The 26,970-nt window shown below is 41.5% G+C and overlaps 1 protein-coding gene across 4 annotated transcripts in view; it reads right to left on the bottom strand.

The window, feature by feature from the left end:
- The window catches only part of LOC144457828 (uncharacterized), a 49,995-nt gene extending 43,546 nt beyond the window's left edge, over window positions 1-6,449 (bottom strand). For 2 of the 4 annotated variants that reach the window (XM_078156468.1, XM_078156469.1), the window contains exons 1-3: window positions 6,027-6,428; window positions 4,460-4,572; window positions 602-697 (exon numbers count right to left, since the gene is read on the bottom strand). In XM_078156468.1, coding sequence (XP_078012594.1) covers window positions 684-697; window positions 4,460-4,572; window positions 6,027-6,313 — 414 coding nt within the window. In that variant the 5' untranslated portion in view covers window positions 6,314-6,428 and the 3' untranslated portion in view covers window positions 602-683. Of the gene's footprint in view, window positions 1-601; window positions 698-4,459; window positions 4,573-5,969 lie in introns of all 4 variants that reach the window. The other 2 variants (XR_013487358.1, XR_013487357.1) reach the window with 2 other exon arrangements.
- Window positions 6,450-26,970: the final 20,521 nt, after the last annotated feature.

Below are 26,970 nucleotides of genomic sequence, written 5' to 3'. Positions count from 1 at the left end.
GAAAGTCAATCATGAGAAGGTACCTGTGAGGCATGGACTTCTGAGTCCTTTCATTTAACTTTAGAGAGCCAAATGATTACCTTTCCAGCAGGAACTGTAATTGTGACTTGAGCTAATAAGCAGACTATTTGCCCAACACTTAGAACCATTTAAAAGTAGGTAATGGTTCAGGTTTTGCTTATGAGCATATCTAAGAAAGAGGCATGGTTTTTGGTTTTGTTTTTTCTTTTTTTTTTTCTTGGGTTGTACTGGTACTCTGTGCTTTAGGAGTTAGTGTGATCAAATTTCTTCTGTCAGGAGTTAACATAATGGCATCAACTATACCAAAAGCAGGGACCCCTAACTTTTTTTTTTCAGGTAAGCAACTACTGTTCTGAAGCCTTACTGTTCTTTGGGGAGCATAAGACATAGTGCTTATGAAGTACGATTCTGGACTGGTGGTTTGGGTACTGCCAGGCAAGCCACAGGAAGCAAGGGGAGGAGCAATGCCAAGTGTGGCAGCAGTTTTAAACTCATCAGGTTCCAGCTACTTTGTGCTTGAAATACTCATTCCCATGTAAACCACGAAGAGCCTGGGAGCATCTGAAATCACTGATCTCACCTTCTCTTCCCTTGAGTCCATGGTTCCTTCAAGCCAGTATTTCAGATTTCAAATTTAGAATCTGCAGCTTCATTATGAACCTTTAGAGGGTCAACCCTGGTGAAAGAAAAAGAAGGGTATGTGCTTAGACCTTGTGTTCTTTAGCACTGACAGCTGTATGTGGGGGTGTTTTATTCAGCTGAAATGTGAACAAGATTATCATGAGTCAGAAACCAATGCTGAATCAAGGAATCACCACAAAAATTTTACATAGCAAAATTTTTCCAACATTTTGAGAGCTTTTTCTCTGGAGAGTAAAATCTTTTTATCCAGCAAGTAGTAGGGCAGTGCTACACCATCGTGCGTCATTCTTAAATTGGGATAGCTATCATATATAACTATATATATCTCATATATAGTATAGATATACATAACTATATCATATATAACCTACCACCTAGTGTGCATAGTTCTTCAATCTGTAACTTAAGCTGAGCACCATTCCTAATGACTTACATACCAATTAATATATTTCACCAGTTTTTAAGCTTTCACTGGATGTAAATAGATGGATCACTGGGAGAAGCCTTTCTGTTCAGCTGATGGAGCCCTGTAGATAGATAAAACTTAACTGTTTAAGTCAGTGATTTTTCTAGTACAGAGACTAAGAACTGAATCATGTACTAGTTCCTTTTATGTGAAATTGGAGTCTTGGCCATAGACCAAAACAGACTATATAGAATGTGTCTCCAGGATGAAGCTCATAGCTTAATTTTCTTGGTTGTTGGCATAGTAATAAAGCAGTGACAGCTTTCTGCTTGTGAATAGCCTTTGTTTCAGATGATAGTGTTTGAGTGAGAATAGGTTTCTTTCTGAACTTGTGAAAATGGGTTTTCTACAACCATTTTTACTTGAATTCCATTTTATCTTGGCACAACTTGGAGAAGAAGCTGAGAGTTCCCTGATTCAAGAATGGTTATGGCTTCACTTTTCGTGCTCTAACACAAGGCTTAAAAGGTTACATTCTAAGGGAAAGTTGTGGGGGTTACAGAAAGTCAGGTAATGTCGGTATTAAAGCTACAGGGTAGTAAATGAAAGGAGTGCTGTGCTTGGTGTCAGGAGACCTGGGTTCAAATTCTTGCTCTATTACTATTTGTAAGAAATGTGATGTGTTGCTTGACCTCTCTGGATCAGTTGCCTCTCTCTAATTTGAGGGAAGCTAGAACTAAAGTTCTTTTGATTTCTGGAGCTTGTCAATAGCATTTTGGTTTTATTCCAGACCTCCAGGCTTTATAGTTAGAATGTCACATCTATTTTCTTAGGAGTTTTCAGCTATTTTTTCATAATTAGCTACTGACCTGTTGATTCAGCAGGTGTTGAAATTTTATTTGTCTGTCACCAAAACACAATAGCTAAGCAAAATGTAGAAGTTCCCTTTGGCTTTATAAAAACAAAATTAGTGTTCCACTTACCTAACCTACATTTTTTGGGGCAGATACCAGTAGCCCTCATCTGCTTTTCATTTTCAAATTTATTGCCCATTAAAAAACTCTGTTGTTAATGACTACTCCCTCCAATGTCATCTAAAAATATTTGTGGACCCATGTCTTTGGAAAGGTTTGAAAGATTTCACTTGATTTTCTTCATTGCCTTGAACAAGTAGACTCCTTTTATAGATTAACTTCATTTAGAGATGGAAAGGATTCTAGATCCCATATAGTCTGGCCTTTTAAGGTGAGGAATGTGAGGCCCAAGGAAGTGAAGTAAGCTGCCTGAGATCACAGGGCTAGTAAGTAGCAGAGGCGGGAGGTCCAAGGCCTCTAACTCCAGATTCTACACCTGTGGCCTCAACAGGCTTCCAGGGTTAAATTCCTGATGACATTTTCAGAGTCCTGTCACTGGCATAGTTAGCCTTCTATATTCAATGAATGTGACTGTGAAAAGCTTGATTCAAACAACTCAGCCTGTCTTTCACCTGATTCCTAAATGGGGTTTCCATATCCCAAGGCAGAAGAATCACTCATAGATAATTCCCATAGTAAAAATGTACTTACTGTTTAAAACCTCCCCTCATTGCATATGTAGATAGTATCTTTTGGTTGAGATACAATACTCCCTTTGTTCTAATTTTGGTGCTTAACCTGTGAAGACTGTTATAGTCTTCCAATGATATACCTTCAAATGGTCAGGGATTTGCCATAAATCATTTTCTTACTTCATTACATGTTTACTTCTGTTACAAAGATGTGCAATATTAGTCTGGTACCAAAAGTAACACCTTTTTCTGAAGGTTGAAAATAATACTGTTCTTGTCTTTATCTGGGAGCGGGAGACTACTTACAAGAAGAAGCAGGAGAAAGAAGTGGACAGACATTGTAGTTAAGTAGTTATATTCATTGTTGGTGGTGAGGGGGATTTATTGAAAAATATAGATAAGTAAAATATTTCATATACAATTCCGCCACATCTAAATTTGAGTAAAATTTTGAGCATCAGAAAGATAATTTCCCCCAAACTGTTAGGAGTTTGTGGAGTTTCTAGCTTTTTACCCATGTTCTTGGGGTTAGCTGCAATTTAGTAAACTACAAAAAATTTGGGCCAAGAAGTGTTTTGAAATTTTAAAAAAAGCATACATTAAGATAAACTTTTATTGAGTCAGTAAAACTAAATTCTACTCCCAGTTGTGCTTGCAAATTGGCCAAACTTATCTCAGTCACACTTCATTCTGGAGACAGAAGCATATAAACAGATGACACATAACTTTCTGATCTAAGATGAGAGAAACTACCATATCTTTTTGGTAATATTCTGTTTGTCCGAGACCATGATAGTGGGATGGTCTTAAGAAATGAGTCAACATGTAGAACCTATATCAATTGCATACCTTCTCAATGCTGGGGGAAAGGGAAAAGAGGGGAGTTATGGGGAATTTGGAACTCAAAAAATTATAAAAATGAATGTTAAAAATGGCTTTTACATGTTATTGAGGAAAAGTAAAATATTAATAAAAAAGAAATGAGCCATATTCAAGTAGCTTTTATGGTTAAAGATCAAGTTTTCCCACATTTGGAAAATCGTCTTTAATGAAGTGAGTGCACTATATATTATTTCAGCGTTTCTAACTAATTGGACTAATTTTACATTCCTCTTGTTTCCTCCTGTTTGAAATAGTGTTGTATTCTGAATAGCCTTTAAAAAGTATAGAAATAAAAACTGCCTAATACAGTAATTGCAATGACCAGTTTGGCCCCAAAGAAGAGATAAGGAAGTGTAATGCTTTCCTTTCTTTGAAGAAGTAGAAAAATCTCAGTATAGAATGTTCCATATGCTATCAAATTGTGTGGATATGTCTGTTTTGCTTGTTTTTTTTGGGGGGGGGCGAGGCAATGGGTCACACAGCTAGTAAGTGTTATGTGTCTGAGGCTGGGTTTGAACTCAGGACCTCCTAAATCCAGGGCCAGTGCTCTATCCACTGTACCACCTTGCTGCCCTGACCTATTTTATTTGTTAGAAGGGAGAGTTCATCGGGTGTGTTAGAAGATTGGGGAGGAGAGAGAGGAGGTATGCATCCAGATATGACTGAGGTGACTACCAAAGGCATCAATAAAACTTTTTTTTTTAATGAAGCCACTTTTTTTTTTTAAGGAAAGGATGTGCTGGAAGGGTTCTACTGTAATCATGAGGTAAATGTAGTCCCCTTTAAATTTGGATTTAGAATTGAATGAAGTACCTTATAATTGAAGGCAATATAGAGAAAAGAACATGTCTTATCTACTTAGATTACTCTCCGTTGCACACATTCATTTGGTTCAGGTTATCGTGAGGACTTGGAATTTATGAAAGACAAAGTTACAAAGCAACCCAAGTGCTATTTCTTACCATTCATTAGAAGCTTCTGCATCAGAGTACAGGTCAGGCATTTGAACCCATGTCTGTAGTCCTCTGACTCCACTTCCAATGTTCGACTGTAGCACATGGCCCCTGCCCTTGCACTGGGATAAAAATGTAGGGGGTGGTTAGGGTTACATAAATTCTGTTTCTGTAAAATTATTTTGAGTTTCCCCCCTTCTACTCTGGAGACATTATCTTGTTCTCCTTCATTTCATAATGTTTTTTGGATTCCAAGGGATTGTTTTGGTAATTGACCCTTGAAACTTAACTGCTGCCCCAATTTCATACTGAAATTCCACCTGCCTCCCCATTGTCTTATATGTCTCTGAGCTACTTACCCTTTATTAAGGGACTAAGCACCCTTCTCCTTCTTAGGCATTTTGGCTCTATTCTAGAGCTTAAGCATTAAATTAGATCAGGCATAAGAGTAATCAATTTCAGGATTAGTGAGCCTACAAGAATGGAAGAATTCTAACAAAAAAGAGAGAAAATCTTTGGTTGTTATTAAGGTTTTAAAGCTCACTAGTCTGTGTTTGGCATGAAGTCAAGTATGGACTTCTTCGTTGTTCCACAAGGAGAAGAAGGCAGAATGAATCCTGACCAAAAATATCTAAGGAGTTCCCTTATTTTCATGACCTAAATCTCCTTGAGCTAAAATGTCAGAAATAACTTCCACCATTTGGTGTATCTCTGCAAGAGGTCCCATCTGCCATTTGGGGGAATAAGGTGGCCAAAAATCATCTTGTATCTATCTTATCCTCATGATTCATATAAAGATCCTCTCTCTTTTCCTTTCTGCTCCCCCCACCCCCCAAGGTTAGCTGCTTAATTAGAGATTGGAGAAATGTTTATAACAATAGCTAGGAAACAGTGTTAATTTTAGTAAAACCTGAACCAGCTTCCAGATTCCAAGAACAGTGAACATCGTGGAGATTTATTCCTTCAATAAACATTAAGCACCTACTGTATGCAGAGCACTAAAGACAGGGTGGTATGTTTCAACAGAACACGTCATACAAAATACGTAAATGGCATAGAGTGGTGCAAAGTGCAAAACGAGGCCTATATAGGAAAATTATTGAATCAAGAAAGGGTTCAAGTAGAAGATGGCATATGACTTGAGATTCAGAGGAGGGATAGAGATTTATAGGGAGGGAAAGATAAGAATTTACAGGCATAAATAGAAACAGGAAAACAGTAGGCTGTGTTTGGGGGACAAAATGGTCTCCTCGTGCCGATGCATAGAGAACGAAATGAGTACTCGGAGATAAGCCTGGCAAAGTAGAGTGGTCTTAAATGCCAGCAAAGGACTTTGAACTTTACTTAGTAGACATAGGGAGCCATTGACGATTTTGGAACAGAAAACACCATAGCTTAAAGCTCACAATAAAGATTAGTCTGACGGTGATGAGGATGGATTGGAGCAGGGGGACAACCATTAGGAGGGCTGCAGTACTGGATCCCCGGCTCGAAGCAGCCGGCACTTCCCAACACCCACCTCCCGAGATCGGCTCGGCTCAGCCCAATCCCGGGATGAAACCAGCTTCTCCTCTACCTGCCGCTGCCGCCGCCGCCAGGCACCCCCGCCTTCCCCGCTACCGCCTCAGCTACAGCAGGCTCGACCGCAAGGACTACAGTTCCCGGCATGCCTCGCGACACCTTCCTTCGCCGTAGCTGTTGCCTGCCTCTCCCAGAATGCTTCGCGCCTCTCCTTAAGCACTCCGAGCACAACGACGATCCCCAGCCTTGGTAGTGGCTTCTTCTCGAGCTTGGGCCACGGTAACTAAAACACAGAGTAGGACTCCTGAAGACACCGCCTCCCCCGTGGGGAAGAAGCTTCATATCTGTTAGGGCTGTTTGGAAGAGAAGGAGCGTCTACGGGAGTCGGGGATGTTGGGGAAAGAAGGGATTAAAGGTGGACTTGAGGCAGGAGATACTCACCCAACTGCTGGGGAGGGCTTTGAACCCGAAGAGCGTGTCAGCGAATGAGTTTGAGGGGAGGAGCGAGCCTGGCCAATCAGCGTTTGCACGGGTGACCCAAAAGTCGAGGCTTACCTTGGAGGCCTGGCTGAACCTTGCGCTCTTTGGGGAGAGCTCCGCTGCCAGGAGAGAGAGATCGTGGAGTGTTCTCTCTGTGGTTGGCACAGATGCCTTTAAAAAGACCAACATGGATGTTGAAAAATGCATAAAGTCCAAAGAAGTGTACCAACAAGCCTAGTACCGTGAAGAATCCAACAATCTGAAGACTTCTAGGCTGTGGATTGCTAATTATTCACTATCCAGGGCATTGAAGTGAGAGCTGAATCCTGCGGATTCTAGAGACATTTAGGACATCCCAGAAGTGGGAAATGGGCAAATCTGTTTGGTCTTTGAATAGCTTTTGCAGCTAGATTGGAGGGGATTGGCCTGTCTCAAATTGTGATTTCAGTCCCAATTCCAAACTACTGGCCCCAGCTTGTGAGAGTGGCCTGTGCAAAGTCTGGTCCGTCCTTGATGGTAGCCTCCAGCACCCCCTACAATACTAATGTACTAGCACTTTCCACCCCAATTCTACTGTTTCCGTAGACAAAAAAGATGGCAACCTTGTGCTGCTGATAGATCTGTGAAACTGTGGAGTCTAGAGAGTGATAAGCCTGTGGCAGATACTGAAGGCAATTCATTACATAGTGGTGGGTGATGTGGTATCTATCAGGACATTTTCTGGGCACCATCTGCTATGACCATTCATGGCACCTGTGGGACTTGGAGGGGGAAGAGATTCTACACCCAGAGAGCCAGAGTATGGACATACGTAACATTGCCTTCCACCAGGATGGTCCTTTGGCTGGTGCTGGGAGACTGGATCCATTTAGTTGTGTCTGGGACTTGTACACAGGATGATGCATCCTAGAGGGCTACCTGAAGGAGGTTTATAGGATCAACTTCTCCCCAAATGGATACCATATTGCAACTGGCAGTGGTGACATCACACACAAAATGTGGGACCTGTAGCAATGGCTTTACTTTTGAAAATACTCCTAAATCTTACATGTCTGTTTTCCATGAGTTACTTACCTATACAGATGTAGTAGACACAGAGTAAGTAATTGGCCAGTTTGCCAAAAAGAGCCGATCAGGAGCCTGCAGTGAGCCAAAACTCTTGCTCACTCTCAGATGCCTTTGCTAGTGTTTGCTGGCTGACCTTGCTGAACTGTGCACCTCAAACCAGCTTAAACCAGCCTTGTGGTCGACTGTTGCTGCAAAACGTCCTGCTTCTGTGTCCTACCTGTTCCTAGAAAAGACTATACGCTCTCCACACTAACCCTTCCCAAACCTTCCATTTGTGGTTTTCAAGCATAAATTGCCCCTGTTTCTCCTAGGCTGTGGGCTCCATGTACTTTTGTACCTGGTTGCTCCAGCATGTATGTCTAACCTTTTTCCCTTTTAATAAATAATTTTGTTTTGTTTCCTCCAACTCAACAAGAACTCTATATTTGAGGGCTGGGTTTCCGTGGTTGACATTTTTATCCACCATAATTTGGTGACTGAAGTCAAGTTTGAGCCTATCCATGAGAGCTTCTTGCTCTCATGACTTGACAACACGGCCAAGATCTGGATGCACCCTTGATGGTCTCCATTGAAGACTCTGGCTGGCCATGGGGGAAAAGTGATGGGCCTAGACATTTTCTCTAATGGTCAGTTCATAGTCACCTGTTCTTGTAAGAGGACCTTCAAACTGGGATGGCTGAATAGACCAGACCAGTTCATGGACATGAGTCTATAACTCAGATGTCTGCTCCTGAGCCTTCCATTTCCTGCCAAGTTGGTCAGAAGAAGGGAATCAGTGTGGAGTGTAATTTGCCACTCACTGTGTGTAGTAGGGGTACATTTGCCCCAAGGCAGCCAGTCCAGTTCCCCAACTGGTCCTGGGCTATTCCACCCCAACTTTCAGGGGTGCTGCAATGGGCCGTGTTGATGTTACATTTTATTTTATTTATTCTATAGTGGATTCTTCCTTGTCATCTTCTGTTTGTGTGCCCTGTCTCATTCTCTATGCCCCCTGGATTATGGTTCCTTTTTTCCCTTAACAGAACCTCCATCATGGACCCCAAAGACTGGCCTTACAGGTCATGGTCCTATACTATAGTTGGAAGTGACCTCCAAGATGAAGTGGCTGGACTGATCTGTCCTTTCCCTGAGAATTAAAGGATGAACTAGGAAAAAAACAAAACAAAACAGAAAACTTACCAGGGACTCTGCAGTCAAGAAAAGTCACCCTTTTCCTTTTGAAGTCACATGGAATGCTGAAACAAGTTACTACTGAAAATTTGCCTGGGAATTCTGTCTTCCATGCTTGTTCCTATTTGGCTCTAGATCTGGGTATTCTTTTTGTATCCCCACCCCACCCCACCTCCCAAGCAGGGGGTTGTGAATGAATAGTAATAAAAAGATAACCAATGAAGCTCCCCCCCCCAAAAAAAAAGATAGCTATTTTAATAGTCCATTAAGGTGTTGATGAGGACCTGTAGTAGACTGGTAAAATGGGAGAGGATAGATAGGAAAGACATTCTAGAACAATCAGTATTAAGTGGTGACAATTTAGATTTGAGAGGTAAGGGAGAAGAATCATTCAAATATACTACCAATTACATAGGAGACTAGATGAATGGGGGTGGGGGGGTCACTCCAGATAGAAGTGAAGTCAGAACAAGAAGCACATGTAAGGAGAAAAGGCACTGAACTTGAAGTCAGAGAACCTAGCTCCAAATTCCACCATTACTTACTCCCTCTATGACAAATAAGTTCACCTCTCCAGGTCTGGTGTTCTTACATAAAATGAGGAAGTTGCTCTCTAAGGGGCCTTCCAGTTTTAAATCCTCTGATACTAAGATTATTTGGGGCATGCTTGCATTGCTAGTGGGACTTTCCAGACCATGCCCACAGCATCCCACAGATGATCATCCTGGATTCTGCCCTAGGGGCCCCAAAGCTTTCACCTTATTGTGTGAGAAAAACCAGACCTCTACCATTACTTCCTGACCATTTCCAAACCACCTTGTCACATATCTCTCCACCCCTTCTTGTACTGAGCTCTCCTGTACATGTTGTTATCCCCAATTAAAATAGAAGCTTCTTGAAGGAAAGGAATTCTTGCTTGCTTGTATTGGGTGTTGCAAACAGCCAGTGAAAATTTAATCTACTAAAGCTCAAAACTGCACTAAGACTTTGGGGATAACATTTATGTGGCCTCCTGATGCCTGGCACTGTGTTAAATGCTTTACAAATATTATCTCATTTGATCCCCCACAACCATGGAAGGTGGGTGCTATTGTTATCCCCATTTTACAGATAAGGAAAGTAAGGCAAACTGAGGTTAAGTGACAGAGTAAGTGTCTGATGCTGGATTTGAACTCAGTTCTTCCTCCAAGCCCAGCGCTTTACTCATTGCTTCACCAGCTGCCTCCTAGTAAAGTGAGCAGTTTGCTCAGGGATCCAGGTTGTTTGCTTTGTATTTATATCCCCAGTATTTAGCAAGGTGCCTGGAAGGTAGTACATACTTAATAAATGCTTTATCACACATTCATTCATGTCCTGTTGTTGTGGGCTGAGAGGCTGAGAGGTTGTGACCCCTCAAAGACTGAAGTACGTGGGTCTTCTGGAATGAATTCACAGACTCAAGCATGCTTTAAGCCAACGTGGCAAAGTTTATTGTTACGCTTTTCAGTGGGCAAGGATTTTTAAAGGATCCTGCAACCTTAGAGAGGTACGGTTAAAGTTTATATAGGATAAAATGCAATAAAACATGTGCCAAATATGCTAACTAGGGCATTCAGGGTGGGATTAGGGAGTGGTTAAAGAGTGGTCAGTTCTTAACTTGTACCAACTGCGCAGGCATTTTACCCAGAGTTCACTGGGAAAAGCCCACAAAGGGGGCCACGTGGAGGTGTGGTTTTAGGCCTGCTACGTCACTAGGTTAACTAGAGTTCAGGGTAATTGAAAGTTGTCCAGTCTGCCACCAATCAATGTCTTGTTTGACAAGATGGATATAGGGAGTATACCTATGTCTTAAGTCTAGAATACAGTTAATGAGGAGCCCAGGATGTAGATAATGAGGTAGGATGGTAGGAGATAGTCCAGTGGGTAAAAATGTCTTTATGACCCAGTGCAAAGCCAGTTTAAACTAATAAATCCTTCAGGTGCTGTTTGTAACTGCACCAGGGAAAGAGATAAAACGGTCTTGCTGGGGCCCACTCATGAGTAATTGCTAAGCACAGGGTCCTTGGGCTGGGGAGAAACTGTCAGGGACAGTGTTTCTGAGGCTAGGGAGAAATTGGGGTCCAAGCACAAGCAGCTCAGATGAAAAGTTAGTGTTGAAGGCAGAGATTTCACAGTCATCTGTGTTAAAGTAATTGAAACTATGGGAGTAAATGAGGTTACCAAGGGAGCAAAGATAAAGAGAGAAGAGACTAGATCAAAGATAGAACTCTGGGGAACTCCAACCTTAAAGGGTTGAAAAGAGGTACTAGCAAAGGAAAAGCAGTTAGAGAACTATAAAAGACAACCAAGAGAGTGGAGAGTCTCTGAAGTCAAGGGAGTAGGAGTGGTCAGTAAAGTTTAATGCTCCAAGGAGAGCAAGGATGAGTGAAGGAGACCACTCACTGGATTTAGAAATTGAGTCATTGAAGGCCTGGCAATGCTTAATAAATGCTTGTTGACTTTGTGGTCTTTGAGAGAACAGTTTTAGTAGAGTGGTGGGAGGTGGAGAATAGATTATCAGGGTTCTGATGAGAGGTGTGGTTAGAAAGGGGAGGAATCATACTGTGTAAATATCTTTATTCAGAAGTTTAGCTGTGTGCAAGAGGAGAGAGATGAGACAAGCAGATGGAGATATAAAGGTCAAGGTATTAGGATTTTTTTGAAGGATTTGGGAGATGACCGTATTTATAGGCAATTTGGAAGGAGGTAGTGACCAAAAATTGAAAATGCATGAAGGAGAGGGAATGAGAGATTAAGCAAAGTCCTGGAAAAAAAGGAGGGTCAAAAGTTGAGCAAAGGTTTACAAAGGTGCAGGTTAAAGGATTTAGTGAGAAGTAAGGATACTTGTTTGATCACGGGCTCACAGCATGACTTTGTGGGGTCCTTTGTAGGAGTCCTACATCTAGAGCTGGAAGGACTTCAGACCCCTCATTTTATATGAGAAAACTAAAGCCAATGGAGGTTAATTGACTTACCCAAGGTCCCACAAGCAGAACTAGGTGTGGAGCTTGCACCCATTCAAGGCACCATGCTGCTTCCAAGGAAAAAAGTGAGGTGAAGAGCTAGTGCATTCTTGAGTCATTTTTAAGGTGACTGGAATGACTATTCCCAGCAAAGACAACATCGAGGAACGAGCACGGGTAGTGAGAGTCGAGGCAGGAAGAGGAGAAAGGGGGTGAGGAGAAAGAAGGCTAGAAAGCCCATAGGTAGCCCTGAGAAAGTCACTCTTTACTTCAGCTCCACTTCCTGTAAGACTGGCATGCTACACTAGTGTGGTGCTGAGTAAGGTCGGGGGAAAGAACAGGTGCCTTCAGATTCCTTAAAGTGGAAAGAAAGCCACATTTGAAGACAAATGATCTAGGTTCAAACCCTAGCTCTGCTTCTTACTCCCTATATGACCTTGGATTTGTCCACTTCTCTGGGCCTCAGTTTCCTCAATATAAAATTGAGGTTTGGACCAGCTGTCCTCAAAGGTCTCTTCCATCCTTCCGTCTATGGTCCCATAATCATCTTTATCTTCCCCAAATGATAGGATTCAAGTTTTTACTGGAGGGATTATTTTTGAATGAATGAGAACACAAAGGAAAATGTATGCTCTCTCATTCTGATGCATCAATAAAACTTAATAGATGGAGATCCCTTTTTTCTTTGCCAGCTAAGGATGTTTCCTAACCTTTTCTCTGCCTATTTAATAAACAAGCAAAAACCCTTTGCTTTTTTTTTTAAAGGTTTGCATGGGAGATTCTGTCTTAAGTCTTGTGTAGGATGCTTGAAGACAGAGTCTTCCAAAGTTGTTATGAATGATGATTCCTTTGGCTGTTGCTGACAGTAGTCATATTGCAGGGATTGTAAGTAGAAGTGTTTGGGCTTTAAATGGCCTGTCAGAAAGCATTTGGTGCTGGCAGGAAGAGATTAGATGATAGCTCTTTCAGCCTAAAAAAGTGCTTTGGAAGAGGCTGCCAAGTGCTAGGTATTACTCGGAAAGAACTGAAAAGATCACCTTCCTTTTAACAATTTTTCTCTGCCATTTCTGCTCCATCCTTTTATGAGATTCAGATCAAATAGAGTGTGGCTGCCAGGCCTCCATGGGAATTTATTTTTGTTCAGGACAGATTGTGTAGAGGTTCCATTTCCTGCTTTAACAACTATGTGTGTTTTTTTTTAACTACAGGTTTTAAAAGACCTTTAAAAAGCACTGAAAATGATAAATGTTGGAGGGGATGTGGGAGAACTGGGACACTAATGCACTGTTGGTGGAGTTGTGAACTGATCCAACCATTCCGGAGAGCAATTTGGAACTATGCCCCAGAGGCTATAAAATGGTGCATGCAATTTGATCCAGTAATTGCCGCTACTATGTCTGTATCCCAAAGAAATTTTTAAAAAAGGGGTGGGTGGTGGGAAGGACCTATTTAAACAAAAATATTTATAGCAGTTCTTTTCGTGGTGGCAAAGAATTGGAAATTGAAGGGATGCCTATAAGTTGGGGGATTTATTGGGGAATTGGGGAACAAATTGTGGGGTAATATGATTGAAATGGGATATTATTGTGCTATAAGAAGTGACAAGCAGGATGATTTCAGAAAAGCCTGGAAAGACTTACATGAACTGATGCAGAGTGAATTGAGCAGGACCAGGAGAACGCTGTACACAGTAACAGCAATATTTTACAACAAAAAACTGTGAATGACTTAGCTATTCTCAGCATTACAATGATGAAAAATAGTATCCACCTCCAGAGAAAGAAGTGATAATGCAGACCAAAGCTTGCTTTCTGTCTCTGTCTCTCTCTCTCTTATTTTCTTCCTTTCCTATTTTTCTTCCTTTCTTTTTCAAGTTTCCTTCCACAAAATAACTAATATGGAAATATGCTTTACATGTATAACATGTATCAGGTTGCTTACTGTCTTGGGAAGGGAAAGATAGAATTTGGAACTCAAAACTTGAAAAAAAGAATGTTGAAATTGTTTTTACATGTAATTGGGGGGGGGAAATAAACACAGTGCCTTGCACATAGTAGCATTTAATAAATGCTAGTTGTCTGACTGACTCTACCAAACTTTACAAATAAGTAAAAAGGACAAATTTTTCCTGACTACATCCTGGTAGATATACTTAAAAGCACTTAATGGACCAAAATAAAGTCACTCTGAGGAAGAGTGGAGGAGAAGGAAAAGATCTGGATAATTCCCAGAAAAAATCATCAGTTTCTGGGTAACTAAGAGTTAGCCATAGCTTTTTTTCTTTTCTAAGTTACTAGATTTCCCTTACCCCATGAGACCCAACATCACATTTCCCAGATCAATAAAGCATATAAATAGTTAATAGACAATGTTAAAACAAGCTAATTTTTTCACTTTCTTTTTAAATATTTATTTTTAGTTTTCAACATTCACCTTTACAAGATTTTGAATTTTAAATTTTCTCCTCCTCCTTCCTCTCCCCCCTCCCCAAGACAGTATGTAATCTGATATAGACTATACATGTACAATCATATTAAATATATTTCCATATTAGTCATGTTGTAAAAAATAATTAGAACCAAAGGGAAAAACCAAAGGGAAAAAAAGAGGAAAAATAGTATGTTTCAATCTGCATTCAGACTCCATAATTCTTTCTCTGGATGTGGATAGCATTTTGTATCATGGGATTGTCTTAGATCATTGCATTGCTGAGAAAAGCTAAGTCTATCAAAGTTGGTCATTGCACAATGATAAAACAAAATCATTAATGAGTTCAAGTCACCAGTCCCAGACAAACAACAACTTAGGGTATGAAAAGAACTGGGAGCTGTGATTTCTGAGCCACTGCCAGTATTCTTTGAAAGATCATGAAGGATGGGAAAGATGTCCCCAAAATGGAGAAAGGTAGATGCCCTGATTTTCAAAAAAGGGAAGAGAGTGGTATCTGCAAACTATAGTCCAGGAACTTCAACTTTCTAGAAAAGTTTTAGAATATATTATAATAATGGTTTGTAAACATCTAGAAAAGGAAGTGATGATAGCATTAAAAAGCCAAAAATAGCATCAAAGGGAAGGGTGTGATATAGTGTACCTTATTATTAACAAATCCTTTGCTATTCTCATGCTGGATGAGGGCTTTACTTGATAGCTCCAGCCCTGAGAGAGGAGACCTTTTTCCCTCTCCACTTATCCTCCCATGTATCCACCCCGTGTGTCTGTCTCCACTTGTCTCCTGTCTGTGTCTATGTCATACCCCCAGATATCTGCTACCCCATTCCCCTCAACCCCAACATCCTGTTCTTGTTTCTCTGTCACCACCCTGGCCCTCATGTGTCCTTGAATAGTGTGCTGACCCTTCCCCCCACAGACCCTTGCCCCATTCCTGCTTCCCCCTCCCTTCCTCATGTCAGGCAAATTCAAATGACTAAAATTACATAGAGGTTTGTGGAAGGATCCATTTAGGTAAAGCAAGAACTGTCTATAATAATTGAGGTGAATTTGAGAAAGATTGAATGACCAGACCCAAAGAGGAGTCATTAATGGCTTGATTTCAGTCTGAAAAAACGTCTTCCCTGGTGTGCCCCAGAGATCTGTGCCTGGTCCTGGATGAAGGTGCAAATGACATGCATGCTAAATATGTGAATGACAAAAGTTTAGGAAACATAGCTAACACAATGGATGTCAGGACAAAAGAAAAAAAATATCTAATAAGCCAGAACAATGAGAAAGATCTAATAAGATTTAGAAGGGATAATGTAATATTCCCATGTTACATGATAACATTCTAAGTAGAATAGTAGGAATTAAATTTAATGATTGAATAGGGATAAATAAGTCTTGTATTTGGGTTAAAAAATAAACTTTTCTAGTACAAGATGGGCAAGATATAGCTATACCACACTTCATCTGCAAAAGATCTAGGTAATTTAGTGCATTAAATGCTCAGTATGGATTAGCAGTGTGATATGGTAACCAAAAGTCCAGTATTAACTTAGACTATAATAGGAAAGACAGAGCTTCTGGGAACTGAAGGATAGTACTGCTGTATTCTTAGTCACACAGCACCTGGAGTGGCTCATTTCTTGGCACCATATTTTAGGAAGGAGTTTGGCCATCTGGAGTGTGTCCACAGGAGAATGATCTAGGTAGCTAAGGGCTTTGACAAAGATCATCGCATATGATAATTGGTTGAAAGAACTAGGAATGATTAGCCTAGACATGAGAAGTTTTAGGGGAAACATTCTCAGTTTCAAGTGTGTGAAGACGCATCATGTCAGAGAAGGATCACCCTTTTTGTGTCCAGTCACAGTGGACAGAAATTGTAGAAAAGTTGTCGTTCGTCCTTTGTTCTTGTTCTTGACAAGGACAAATAGCATCCCAAAGGTGATGTCTTGACTTTCAAGTGAATTGGATATGAGTAGGACAGAGCTACACAAAGTCGACAGCCTCCCTCTCTCCTTCAGAGTCATCAAAGTCCAGTAGTAAGTAGATTTCAGCTCCAAGTAAGGAAAAACTTCCATGCAATTAGGCCTATCCAAAGATAGAATGAGCTATCTCACCAAATACAGACAGTTCTTGCTTTACATAGAGTGAATTTGCCTGCAAATGTGGGGAAGGCAGGAAAGAAGCTGTGGGCCCATGGAGGGAGGGCCCACACAAGGCTCAAGGACACATGGGGACTGAGGACAAAGAAGCAAGAGCAGGAGGAGGACCATGCCTGCCCAGAACCAAGAGGAATACATGGGAGGCAGACATGGACACAGACAGGAGATGACAGGTAACACACCGGGCCAGGTACAGATACATGGAACGCGAGGGAGGAGGGTTGGAAGATAGAGATGCTAGGGCAGGATACACTAGAGGGGCGATTGAGCAGGGCAAAGGTCTTCTCTCTTCAGGCCCAGAGGTCTGAAACCAAGTCTCCAATCCTACACAGGCAGCGATGGTCTCTGCATGTATCTGTTTTTTCTGCTTTCATTTGGAGGTTTTTTTTAGGGTTTTTAAAAAGTTTTCTTTTAGGGGAGGAGGAGGAGGCCACCTAGTGCTGAGTGGAGGGGCAGGAGCTGGGAGAGAGAGCACAGTTCTGTACAGTAAAAGTTAACATGAGTGGTTTGGGTTTTTTTTAGAATACAGACTTCTTTTAAAATTCTTTCCATAAAGTCAATTTTGTAATGCAAACTAACAATAAAGCAAAAATTGTTTGTATTGCATTATCTCACGGTCAGTGTTCAAGAAAAGGCTGGATGATCACTTACCAAGAATGTTGTAGAAAAGCTACTTAGGTGCAGGTTAAACTGGATTGCCTCTGAAGTCCCTTCTAACGCTGAGATTATGTGAACATGTGAGGTCTCCTCCATTTAAAGATATGAAGCCCAATTTTCCAATATAATACCCATTTCTCAGACCAAACACATGTCACCAGCTATTTCTTGTTATTCAAGAAGAGCAATTCTATTCATTTTTGAGGTGAAAGAATCGTATTGGGCTGTTGGCTCTTTGCCCATTAGCTAAAATGCGATGGTTCACTGTGTCTCTCCCTCTGTGTAGCCTCTCAAAGCTACCTTTTACCTCTCTTATTCTTCTAATAAGGTTATTTCTGTTACAATAGAATTATTTTCTGAAAGAAATTAGGTTTCAAATACTACTTAGCATGTTCTGCTTTGTAATTATTTGTTATCTTAAAATATATGGCTCTTTCTCCCAACTAGACTGCAAGCTGCTTGAGGTCAGAGTCCATACCTTAAATTTTTCTATGACCCTCATATCACCTAGGACAGTGCTGGACACATACTTAGACACAGGAAATATTAGATCTATTGTGATCGATAATATGTGATCAGACAATCACATTTGTTGAAATTTAAGATAAATACTATTGATCACAATAAAAACTGTTAATACAACAGCTCCCACCTTGGGAGACCTTCAAGAAATCTCTATGGGAAGAGAAGACATACATAATCATTCAATTAAACTCAACATTTATAAATTTCCTAATGGAGTAAGGCATTTGGCTAGATTTTGGTGTAACAAAGTGGGGGAAAATATCATCCCTGTCCACAAACAGCTTACATTTTACTCAAATGAGTTAAGTGGTTTAGGCTAGTCTCTTCCTGTCTGTAGGGCACAAAGACACATTCCATCACCCCCATATCTCCTCACTAGGCCTCCTTCAGTCTGCAGGGGACCTAGAAAGAATGCCTTATCTCCTGGTCTGGCCTGTTCCTGCCTGCCTAGACAAGAAAAAAGGCATTCTACTGTGCTACCTCTACTGATCCCCTCCCAGAGTGGCCTATAACACCTTTGACCCTCAGGCCAAGCTTCTGAGGATGTTGAAAAGCCACCTCAGGACATTCTTCATTGATTAACAAACTCCCACCCAGTCATACCCTCCCCTTCCCAGGGTCCTCCCTTGGCCCTTGTCATTATTCAAGCCTGTTCTCTGCTGCCAGTTCCCTTATTCTCATCCTCCTCAAGCTAACCCTGCCAATGTCCTCTTCTAATATTACCCATTCACCCCTTCTACTGTGCTCTCTGGAGTGCTTGCTCCATGAGTGGTGAGACCAGCTTTCATTTTACATCTTTTCCTTTCCCACTCCTTCCCATCTTCTGTGTCTCACTGAGACCTGGCTTCTTCCTGATGACACCTTCCTTGACATCAGCACCATGGCCACTTCCAGAAGCTCCCTCTACCACCATCTACCACCAGTAACCTCTCCTTTGATGTTCACTCAATCCATATCTACCACCCAATCAAACTTCTGTTAGCTATCATATATTGACCTCCAGGATACTGACCTTCTTTCCTCAATGAATTCCATGCCTGGCTCACAATCTTATCTCCAGCTCCTGCTCTCATGCTAGGTGACAACAACTTATATATTGATACTCCATCAAACACCCTAAACTCCCATTTCCCCAACTTACTCATTTCTCATCACCTCCTCCACCCCACCTCAGCTACACACAGAGGTGGTCATACCTTGATCTTGCATCACCCACTAATATACCACTTTCAAGTTCATGAACTCTGAGGTTCCCTTACTGTCATTCACCTTCTCCTATGCCTCATAACCCCAAGTTCTATTCTTTTTCCTCCACCATGACCTTTTAATTGCTCAAGCCCTCAGGTCTTTCTCGGGCCATCACCACTACAGTTGGTTACACTCTCCTTTCCCCAACTTGATCCCCTTGGTGAACCAGTTCAACTCTACGCTGTCCTCCTAGTTTCTTGTCCCCTTATCCTATTGCTGATCTTGCCCTGCCAAGCCTAGGCCTTGAATCACTCCCACTACCTGTGCTTTCACTCCTCATGTGCTGTTGAATGAGGCTGGAGAAAATCACAAAACTGTGCTAAGCCCACTACAAATTTATGTTACATAATCTCAACTGGGCCTTTCCTGCTGCAACGCAATCCCTTTACACTTCACTAAGCAATTCACTATCCTACTTACTAGAGTGGCTTTTCCAAACCTTTCATCCCTCTTCAAACGTCTCATAACTCCCCTTCTCCCCTATGCTCTTAGCTGAGAACTTTGCCTCAAATTTCACTAAAGTGAGGCCATTCAATGAGAGTTCCTCTTCTCCCTTCCTCAATTCATATAATTCAGAGGCCCTCTACCCTTATCTCCTCCTTTACCCTTATCTCACATGAAGACATGTCTCTTCTTCTAACCAAGGAAACCATCCCGTATGCACAAATGATCCTACTCCATCCTCTCTTCCTCAGCAGATTGCCCCCTTCTATGATCTTCCATTCTCATTTGTGTTAATCTCTCCGTCTACTGGCTGCTTCCCTACTGCCTACAAATGTGCCTATGTCTCCCCCATCCTCAAAAACCCTCACTTGATCCCTCCATCACCATTATTGTCTCCTATCTTTCCTGTCCTTGTGGAGACCATCTATAATAGGTCCCTACCACTTCCTTTTCTCTCATTCTCTTCTTACCTCTCTACAAACTGGCTTCTGACCTCATTATTCAATCAAAATTACTTTCTCCAAAGTGACCCGTGATCTCTTAATGACTGAATCTAATGGCTTTGTCTCAATCCTCATCCTTCTTGACCTCTCTGCAGCCTTAAACATTACCGATCACCCTCTCCTCCTTGACGGTCTCTTCTCTTTAGGTTTCCATGACATTGTTCTATCCTGGTTCTCCTCTTACCTATAGGACTCCTCCTCGATCTCTTTTCTTGGCTCTTTGAACTGGTGACACCTGCTCACAGTGGGTATCCCCCAGGGATCTTGTCCTGTGGCTTCTCCTCTTCTTCTATACCATTTCACTTGGTGATCTTAGCTCCCATGGATTCAATTATTATCTCTATGCTTATGCTTCTCCAAATCTACTTATCCAGCCTTAACCTCCCCTTATCTCTAGTCTTGCATCTCCAATGTGAATATGTCAAACTGAATGTCTTGTAGACATCTTAAACTCAACATGTCCAAAACTGAACTCATTACTTTTCCCCCCAAGTCATCCTCTCTTTCTGACTTCTGGATTACTGTCTAGGGCATCACCAACCTCTGAGTTATTCAGGCTCACAACCTAGTGTCATCTTTCACTCTTCACTCTCACTGCTCATATCCAATCACTTGCCAAATCTTGTTATTTCTACCTTCACAACATCTCTCACATAGGTCCCCTTCTCTCTTCCGATACTGCCACCACCCTGAGGTAAGCCCTTATCAGTTCACACCTGGAATATTGCAATAGCCTTTTGGTTGCTTTCCCTGTCTCAAGTCTCTCCCCACTACAATTCAACCTCCACTAAGCTGTCACATTGATATTCCTAAAGGACAGGTCTCACCATATCACAGCCCTCCCCCCAGTTCATAAACTCCGGGGATTCTCTGTAACCTTCAAGATCAAATATGAAATCCTCTGTTGGCAATTCAGAGCCCCTTGTAACCTGGCCTCCTCCTACCTTTCCAGTCTTTTTATGCTCTATGTACTCTGGGATCCAGTGACACTGAGCTCCTTGCTATTCTTCTTACAAGATACTCCATTTCCTCACTCCATGTATTTTTTATTTTAAAAGGAAAGTGGAATTTATTTAATTTTTAAAAAATTTTATTATTTATTTTAAAACTCTTTTTTTTTTAAATTTTGAGTTCCAAATTCTTTCCCTGTCTCCCACTCTTGCCCTAGTCATGGAGGAGGCAAACAATATATGTTATACATGTGAAATCATGTAAAACATATTTTCATATTAGCCATATTTCAAAAAAAGAACAAAAACAAAGAAAGCAAGAAAATTCTACTTCAACTTGCACTCAGAGTTCAACAGTTCTCTCTCTATAGGTAATAGCATTTCTTTTTTTTTTTTGGTGAGGCAGTTGGGGTGAAGTGACTTGCTCAAGGTCACACAGCTAGTAAGTATCAAGTGTCTAAATCCAGATTTGAACTCAGGTCCTCCTGACTCCAGGGCCAGTGCTGCATCCATTGCACCACCTCACTACCTCGGAGCATTTCCTCTTAATGAGGCCTTTGGAATTGTCTTGGGTCACTGTATTGATCAGAGTACATTGCTGTTACTGTGCACAATGACCTCCCACTTCTTCTCATTTCACTTTGCGTCAGTTCATATGGGTCTTGCCGTGTTTCTTCTGACACTACACCCCCTGTCATTTCTTATAGCACAATAGTACTCCACCAGGATCATGAATGCCACAACTTGTTCAGCCATTCCCCAATTGATGAGCCTCCCCTTAGTTTCCAATTTTTTGCCACCACAAAAAGAGCTGCTATAAATATTTTGGTAAGTGTAGGTCCTTTTCCTTTTTCTTTGATCTCTTTGAGGCACAGACCTAGTGGTGGTATTGCTGTATCAAAGGGTATAACCCTTTGGACATAGTTCCAGATTGTTCTCCAGAAGGGTTGGACCCGTTCACTACTCCACCAACAGTACATTAATGAACCTATTTTCTCTCATCCCCTCTAGCACTTGTCATTTCTGATAGGTGTGAGGTGGTATCTCAGAGCTGTTTTAATTTGCCTTTCTCTAATTAATAGTGATTTAGAGCATTGTTTTCATGTGACAATAGATAACTTTAAATTCTCCTTCTGAAAACTACCTGTTTATATCCTTTGACCATTTATTAATTGGGGAATGACTCTTATTTTTATAAATCTGACTCAGTCCCTTATATATTTGAGAAGTGCGGCCTTTATCAGAAAGACTTGCTGCAAATTTTTAAAATATTATTTCATTATGGTATCTTTTAGCAAAATATAGTTTTCCTGATTATCTCTTTCAGTTAGGTTTGGTTTTGGTTTCGCTTTGTCTGAGACCATGAGTGCCACCGCTGCCCTTTTCACTTCAGCTGAAGCAGAACAGATTCTGCTCTAGCTCTTCATTTTACCTCTGTGTGTGTCTTTCCGTCCCAAGTGTGTCTCTTATACACGATGTATTGTTGGATTCTGATTTTTAATCCATTCTGCTGTCTGCTTCCATTCTATGAGTTAGCTCATCCCGCTCATATTCACAGTTATGATCATTAAATATGTATTTTCCTCCATCCTGTTTTCCTCTGTTTATCCCCCTCTCTCTCTTTTATCCTGTCCCTCCTCAAAAGTCTGTTTTGCTTCTGACCACTGCTTCCCCCAATCTGCCCTCACTCTTATCACCCTACCCAATATCTTTTAAGCTCTTTCCTTATCATCTCCCTATTAGGTAAGATAGACTGCTATACACAACAGTGTGTGTGTGTGTGTGTGTGTGTGTGTGTCTGTGTGTTTTCTTCCTTCTTTGAACAAATTCCAATGAGAGTGAGGTTCAAACATTGCCTACTACTGCCCCATTTCCCCTTCCACTATAAAATCTCTTCCTTGCATGCCTCTTTTATGTGAGAAAATTTGCCCCATTCTACCTCTCTTTTTCTCCTTCTCCCAGTGCATCCCTCTTTCTCACCTCTACATTCTTTTTTTTGAATATTATCACAACATAATCGACTCACACCCGGGCCCCCTGTCTGTGCAGACTCCTAACTACATACATATACATACATACATATATACACACACACACACACATATACACATATATACACACACATATATACTTATATACATACATATACATATATATGTGTGTGTGTATATATATACATACATATACACATATACATATATGTGTGTATATATATGTATATATATATGTGTGTGTGTGTGTATATATATATATATGTATATAGTTTAGATAAGCACAGCTTTGAATCTCCCCCTGCTGGCTCCTATAAAATATTACAGTACATTTACTGCTATCATCTTCCTTTCTGTCCCATCCACAATCCTTCATTATTCCCTTCTGTGTTTGGCTTTTGGTTATTATTTGATTTTTTATGTGAAAATTTTTATATATTTTTCAAATTATATATAAAAGCAATTTTTAAAACATTGTTTGAATTTTTTTTACTTCACGAAAGTTTAAAAAAATGATCTCCGTAGTCTATCTCCTGTAAGGATGGGGCTGATAGCAAAGGGGCTGGGAACAAGGAGCTGGAGGAAAGTGGAGATGTGATTTTTCTGATGCTTTCTGGAGGCCCTGCTTGTGCTTTTCAATTCTGCTGCTGTCAAGCTCCATTAGGAGATTTAGGCATCATCCTGCTACCTCTGAGGCCTGGCCTCCCACTGGCCCCAGCTGAAATGAGGCCAGCACCAGGGCTCTGTAACAAGGAAAATTGATATAGAGATCTTAAAACAGCCCTGGTTCACCTTGCTGTCCTCTGGAGCTATTCCTCTTTCACCTCATACAGGGTCCTTATCCTCCTCACATCCATCCATCTCTGTCATTAGGCCATTGGGTTGTGGTGCTTATAGGTATTACAGTGTAGCTTTTGTAACAGGGTTAAAATTTATTGCTAGATGACCAAGACTCAGCCTCTGACATAGCTTTGTTGGAACACTCAGTGGAAAAGACTAGTAAAAATCAGTATGTTGCAACTGGAATGGAAGAACAGTTAAGTGTCTACTGTGTGTCAAGTACTAATAAGTGGAGATACAAATAGGAAACTAGACAGTCCCCTAGCTCAAGGAGCTTACATTCTAATTGCAAGACAACACAAAGAGACAGTTAGTGGCACACTGGACAGAGTGCTGGGTATGGGTGAGGACGGCCTGAGTTCAAATCTGGCCTCAGACATTTACTACCTCTATGACCCTGGGCAATTCATTTAACCTCTATTTGTCTCAGTTTCCTCAACTGTAAAATAGGGATTATAACAGCACCTATCTTGAAGGGTTATTGTGAGAATCAAATGAGAAAATAAATGCCATTTCCTCTCCCTCAACCCATAACAGTTCAGATCTTTGCAGATGGCCTGGCAGTACTTATGGTGTGGCAGAGAAAGCAATGGGGAAGATGATGAAGACTTGAGGAGCAATGTCAGGTCAGGTGGTTCCCAACTGAGAGGACAATGGGTCTCAGAGTCAGAGTGGAGGGAGTATGGAATACCTCCAGCAGAAGTAGGGATACCCCAAGTAGCTGACAACAGGCATCCAATGCTTGGTTGGAATTAGGCGATGGGGTACTGAGAACTGGGTGGAGGAAGGGATTGGTCTGTGGCTCCACTCGGGTGACAAGTGGTGCTGGTCTGTCTTGTTTGCTACTTGTTCACAGGCTAATGGGGAAAGAATAGCAGAAAGTCCTCAGCACCCTGCCTGGGTGCCAGTGGTGGTGGCTGATTTTGGCCACTCATTTCCCTATTGTCAAACAAATAAATAAGGATATGTTAATGCTAATTTTTTTTTTGTAGTGGAGGAAGAACAATTATCAAGATCATGGATTATGTTTCCTTTTCTGTTTCTATTTCCAAAGCTAATGGTTTAAGTAAGAGACTGTGCTGTGCTCAAAACTATTAGGCATAACATTTTATGAGGTGATCCTAGTTGTCTGATATGTCCAAGCCATGTGAAATTAAAACAAGTTTGTAAATTTTAGTTCAGTAAGTACAAGATATTACGCTAAGGCTAAACATACTTTTATTTATTACTTCAGCAATTAGCCTAGGAGAGGTAGTAGATGGAGATCTTGGGGTAGAGTTTGACAAGTACTAGCTGTGTGACCCTAAGCAACGTACTTAACTTCTCAATGCCCCACCCCCCAAAATTATCTTAAACAGTAAATTGCAGAATAGGTGTTGATCTGCATTTGTAAGCTCTCTCGACCAATGACGGCTCAGGTCTGGTCCTTGATAGACAGACACACAGACGGACGGACAGACAGATGGACAGATGGATGGATGGATGGATGGATGGATGGATGGATGGATGGATAAAGGGATAGCCTTAGCAACACAAGCCAAAACAGAAACTGATTTTGTGAATGTTCTAATGTTTTTGACAAACTCGATATTGTTCTCTGACATTTGCTAATGTGATTCTGCACACTTGTGTTTCTTAAAACACTCAATCTCCAAGCAAAGTTGCCCGTGACCCAAAGATTTAGGTTCTGTCTCTCTTGTTGTCAGTCTCTTCTGGTCTGGGGAGGGCCTGGCGGTGTAGGCATTGGTGTAAAGATGGCCGTGTCTAAGATCCATACCACCCACAACCCGTCCCACAAGTAGCATCATAACGGCATCAAGAAATCAGGTTACAGAGATACATCTCTGAAAGGAAGTGACCCCAAGACTTTGCTAAGAAGCACGACAAGAAAGGACTGCTAAAGATCCGGTGCACCATTACTAAAAGCATCCATGCCTGTGCAGAAGCCCTTAACACCCAGGTCCATAAATCCAAGTTCTCAGGCGACAAGTCATCAAGCCGCCAGGCCACGAGACCACCGCTAGATGCACTGACCCTAAGATTGCTGTCAAACTCACAGGCCCCAAGGTTAGCATTAGATGTGTAGGCCCCAAGATCTCCTAGCTTGATCTAAGGCTTCAAAGACCACTGAACCAAAGGTTACTAACTCTACTGTCCCCAAATTCATCAGATCTGAAGTCAAGGTTACCAAGTCTGACTCTATAAAGTCACCAAGCCCAGTGATTCTAAGATTGCTAAGTCCACTGACCTCCAAGCTGCCAAGGCCACCACAATCCTAAGGGAGCCAAATCCACAGCTTACAGTACAGTACAGCCATTAGGTCAATGGCTACTAATCCTAAGCCTTCAAAATAGATGCTTCAGGACAGAAGGGCTCGATTAAACACTAGACCATAGTTTTCTTAGCCAGGTGAGTGAGTCACGAGAAAACAAAAACAGGCAGGGAATAAACAGGCCACACCATATTTTCAACAATGACCTTCATACAAGAAGTATAAAGAGATATTGAGGAAGTATGTGATTGGGGAAAAGGAGATAGGTCAGTCAGTCAACAAGAATTTATTAGGTGCGTACTATGTGCCAGGTGCAGTGTTAAGCACTGGGACTGCAAAGAAAGGTAAAAACATAGTTCTTGCCCTCAAGGAGCTCACATTCTATAGGGGTAATAAAACATACAAACAACGCACATTTGAGATACATATACTATAGATGGGAGAATTCTCAAAGGAAGGCACTGACCAAGGGGGGGGGGGAAGGAGGAAGGTGACCTAGAAAGGCCTCTTATGGAAGTTGGGTTTTGAGGGGAGTCTTGAAAGAGGTCAAGGAAATCAGGAAGCACAGTTGAGGAGGGAGCATTCCAGGCATGAGGTATTTCTAGTGAAAAGTCACAGAATCAAGGGATGGAGTGTCATGTTTGAGGAACAGCAAAGAGCATGTGGAAAGCTGTAAGGAGTAAGAAGACTGGAAAGGAAGAAAGGGGTCAGGTTGCTATTCATCCCAGACATATTACATAGCATAGGTCTTCATATCAATGACTCACAAGGGCCGGGTGCGATGAGAGTAGAGGAAGCACGTGCTTGCTGCTTTTGCCTCGCTTATGAGCACTCCATTGTAGATTGTCCTTCCTCAGTCCCTATCTTCTTCTTTACACGTCCACTGTGCCCTCTCCCCTCTCCTCTACTGGTGGTGCCATGGGAAAATTACTGGCGTTACAGTTAGGGGACCCAAGACTGAATTCTAGACCTATCACTCACTTACTGGTTATGTGATTTTAGTAAGTGACTTCTCTCTGGGCCTTCATTTGCTTACTTGTAAAATGAAGAGTTCTAGATGAGGTGATCTTTAACATCCTTTCCAGCTCCAAATCTAAGATACTATATAGGATCCTAGACCACTTCCTTTCACATTTTTCCATCTGCTGTTGTTCTCTGAAAGCAGCCTTTCTTCTGGAGATGCATCTCTTAGAACTCTTTCCAGGACCAGTTTCTAGGAGGTCATTGTTGAAAATATAGTATAACCTCCTTGCTTCCCACTGCTAC

This window comes from Phascolarctos cinereus, unplaced genomic scaffold, assembly GCF_003287225.1.
Source record: "Phascolarctos cinereus isolate Bilbo 61053 unplaced genomic scaffold, phaCin_HiC Scaffold_5;HRSCAF=322, whole genome shotgun sequence".
Taxonomy (NCBI): Eukaryota; Metazoa; Chordata; class Mammalia; order Diprotodontia; family Phascolarctidae; genus Phascolarctos; species Phascolarctos cinereus.
Note: the sequence above shows the minus strand (reverse complement) of the source record. Positions and strands in the feature narration are given on the sequence as shown.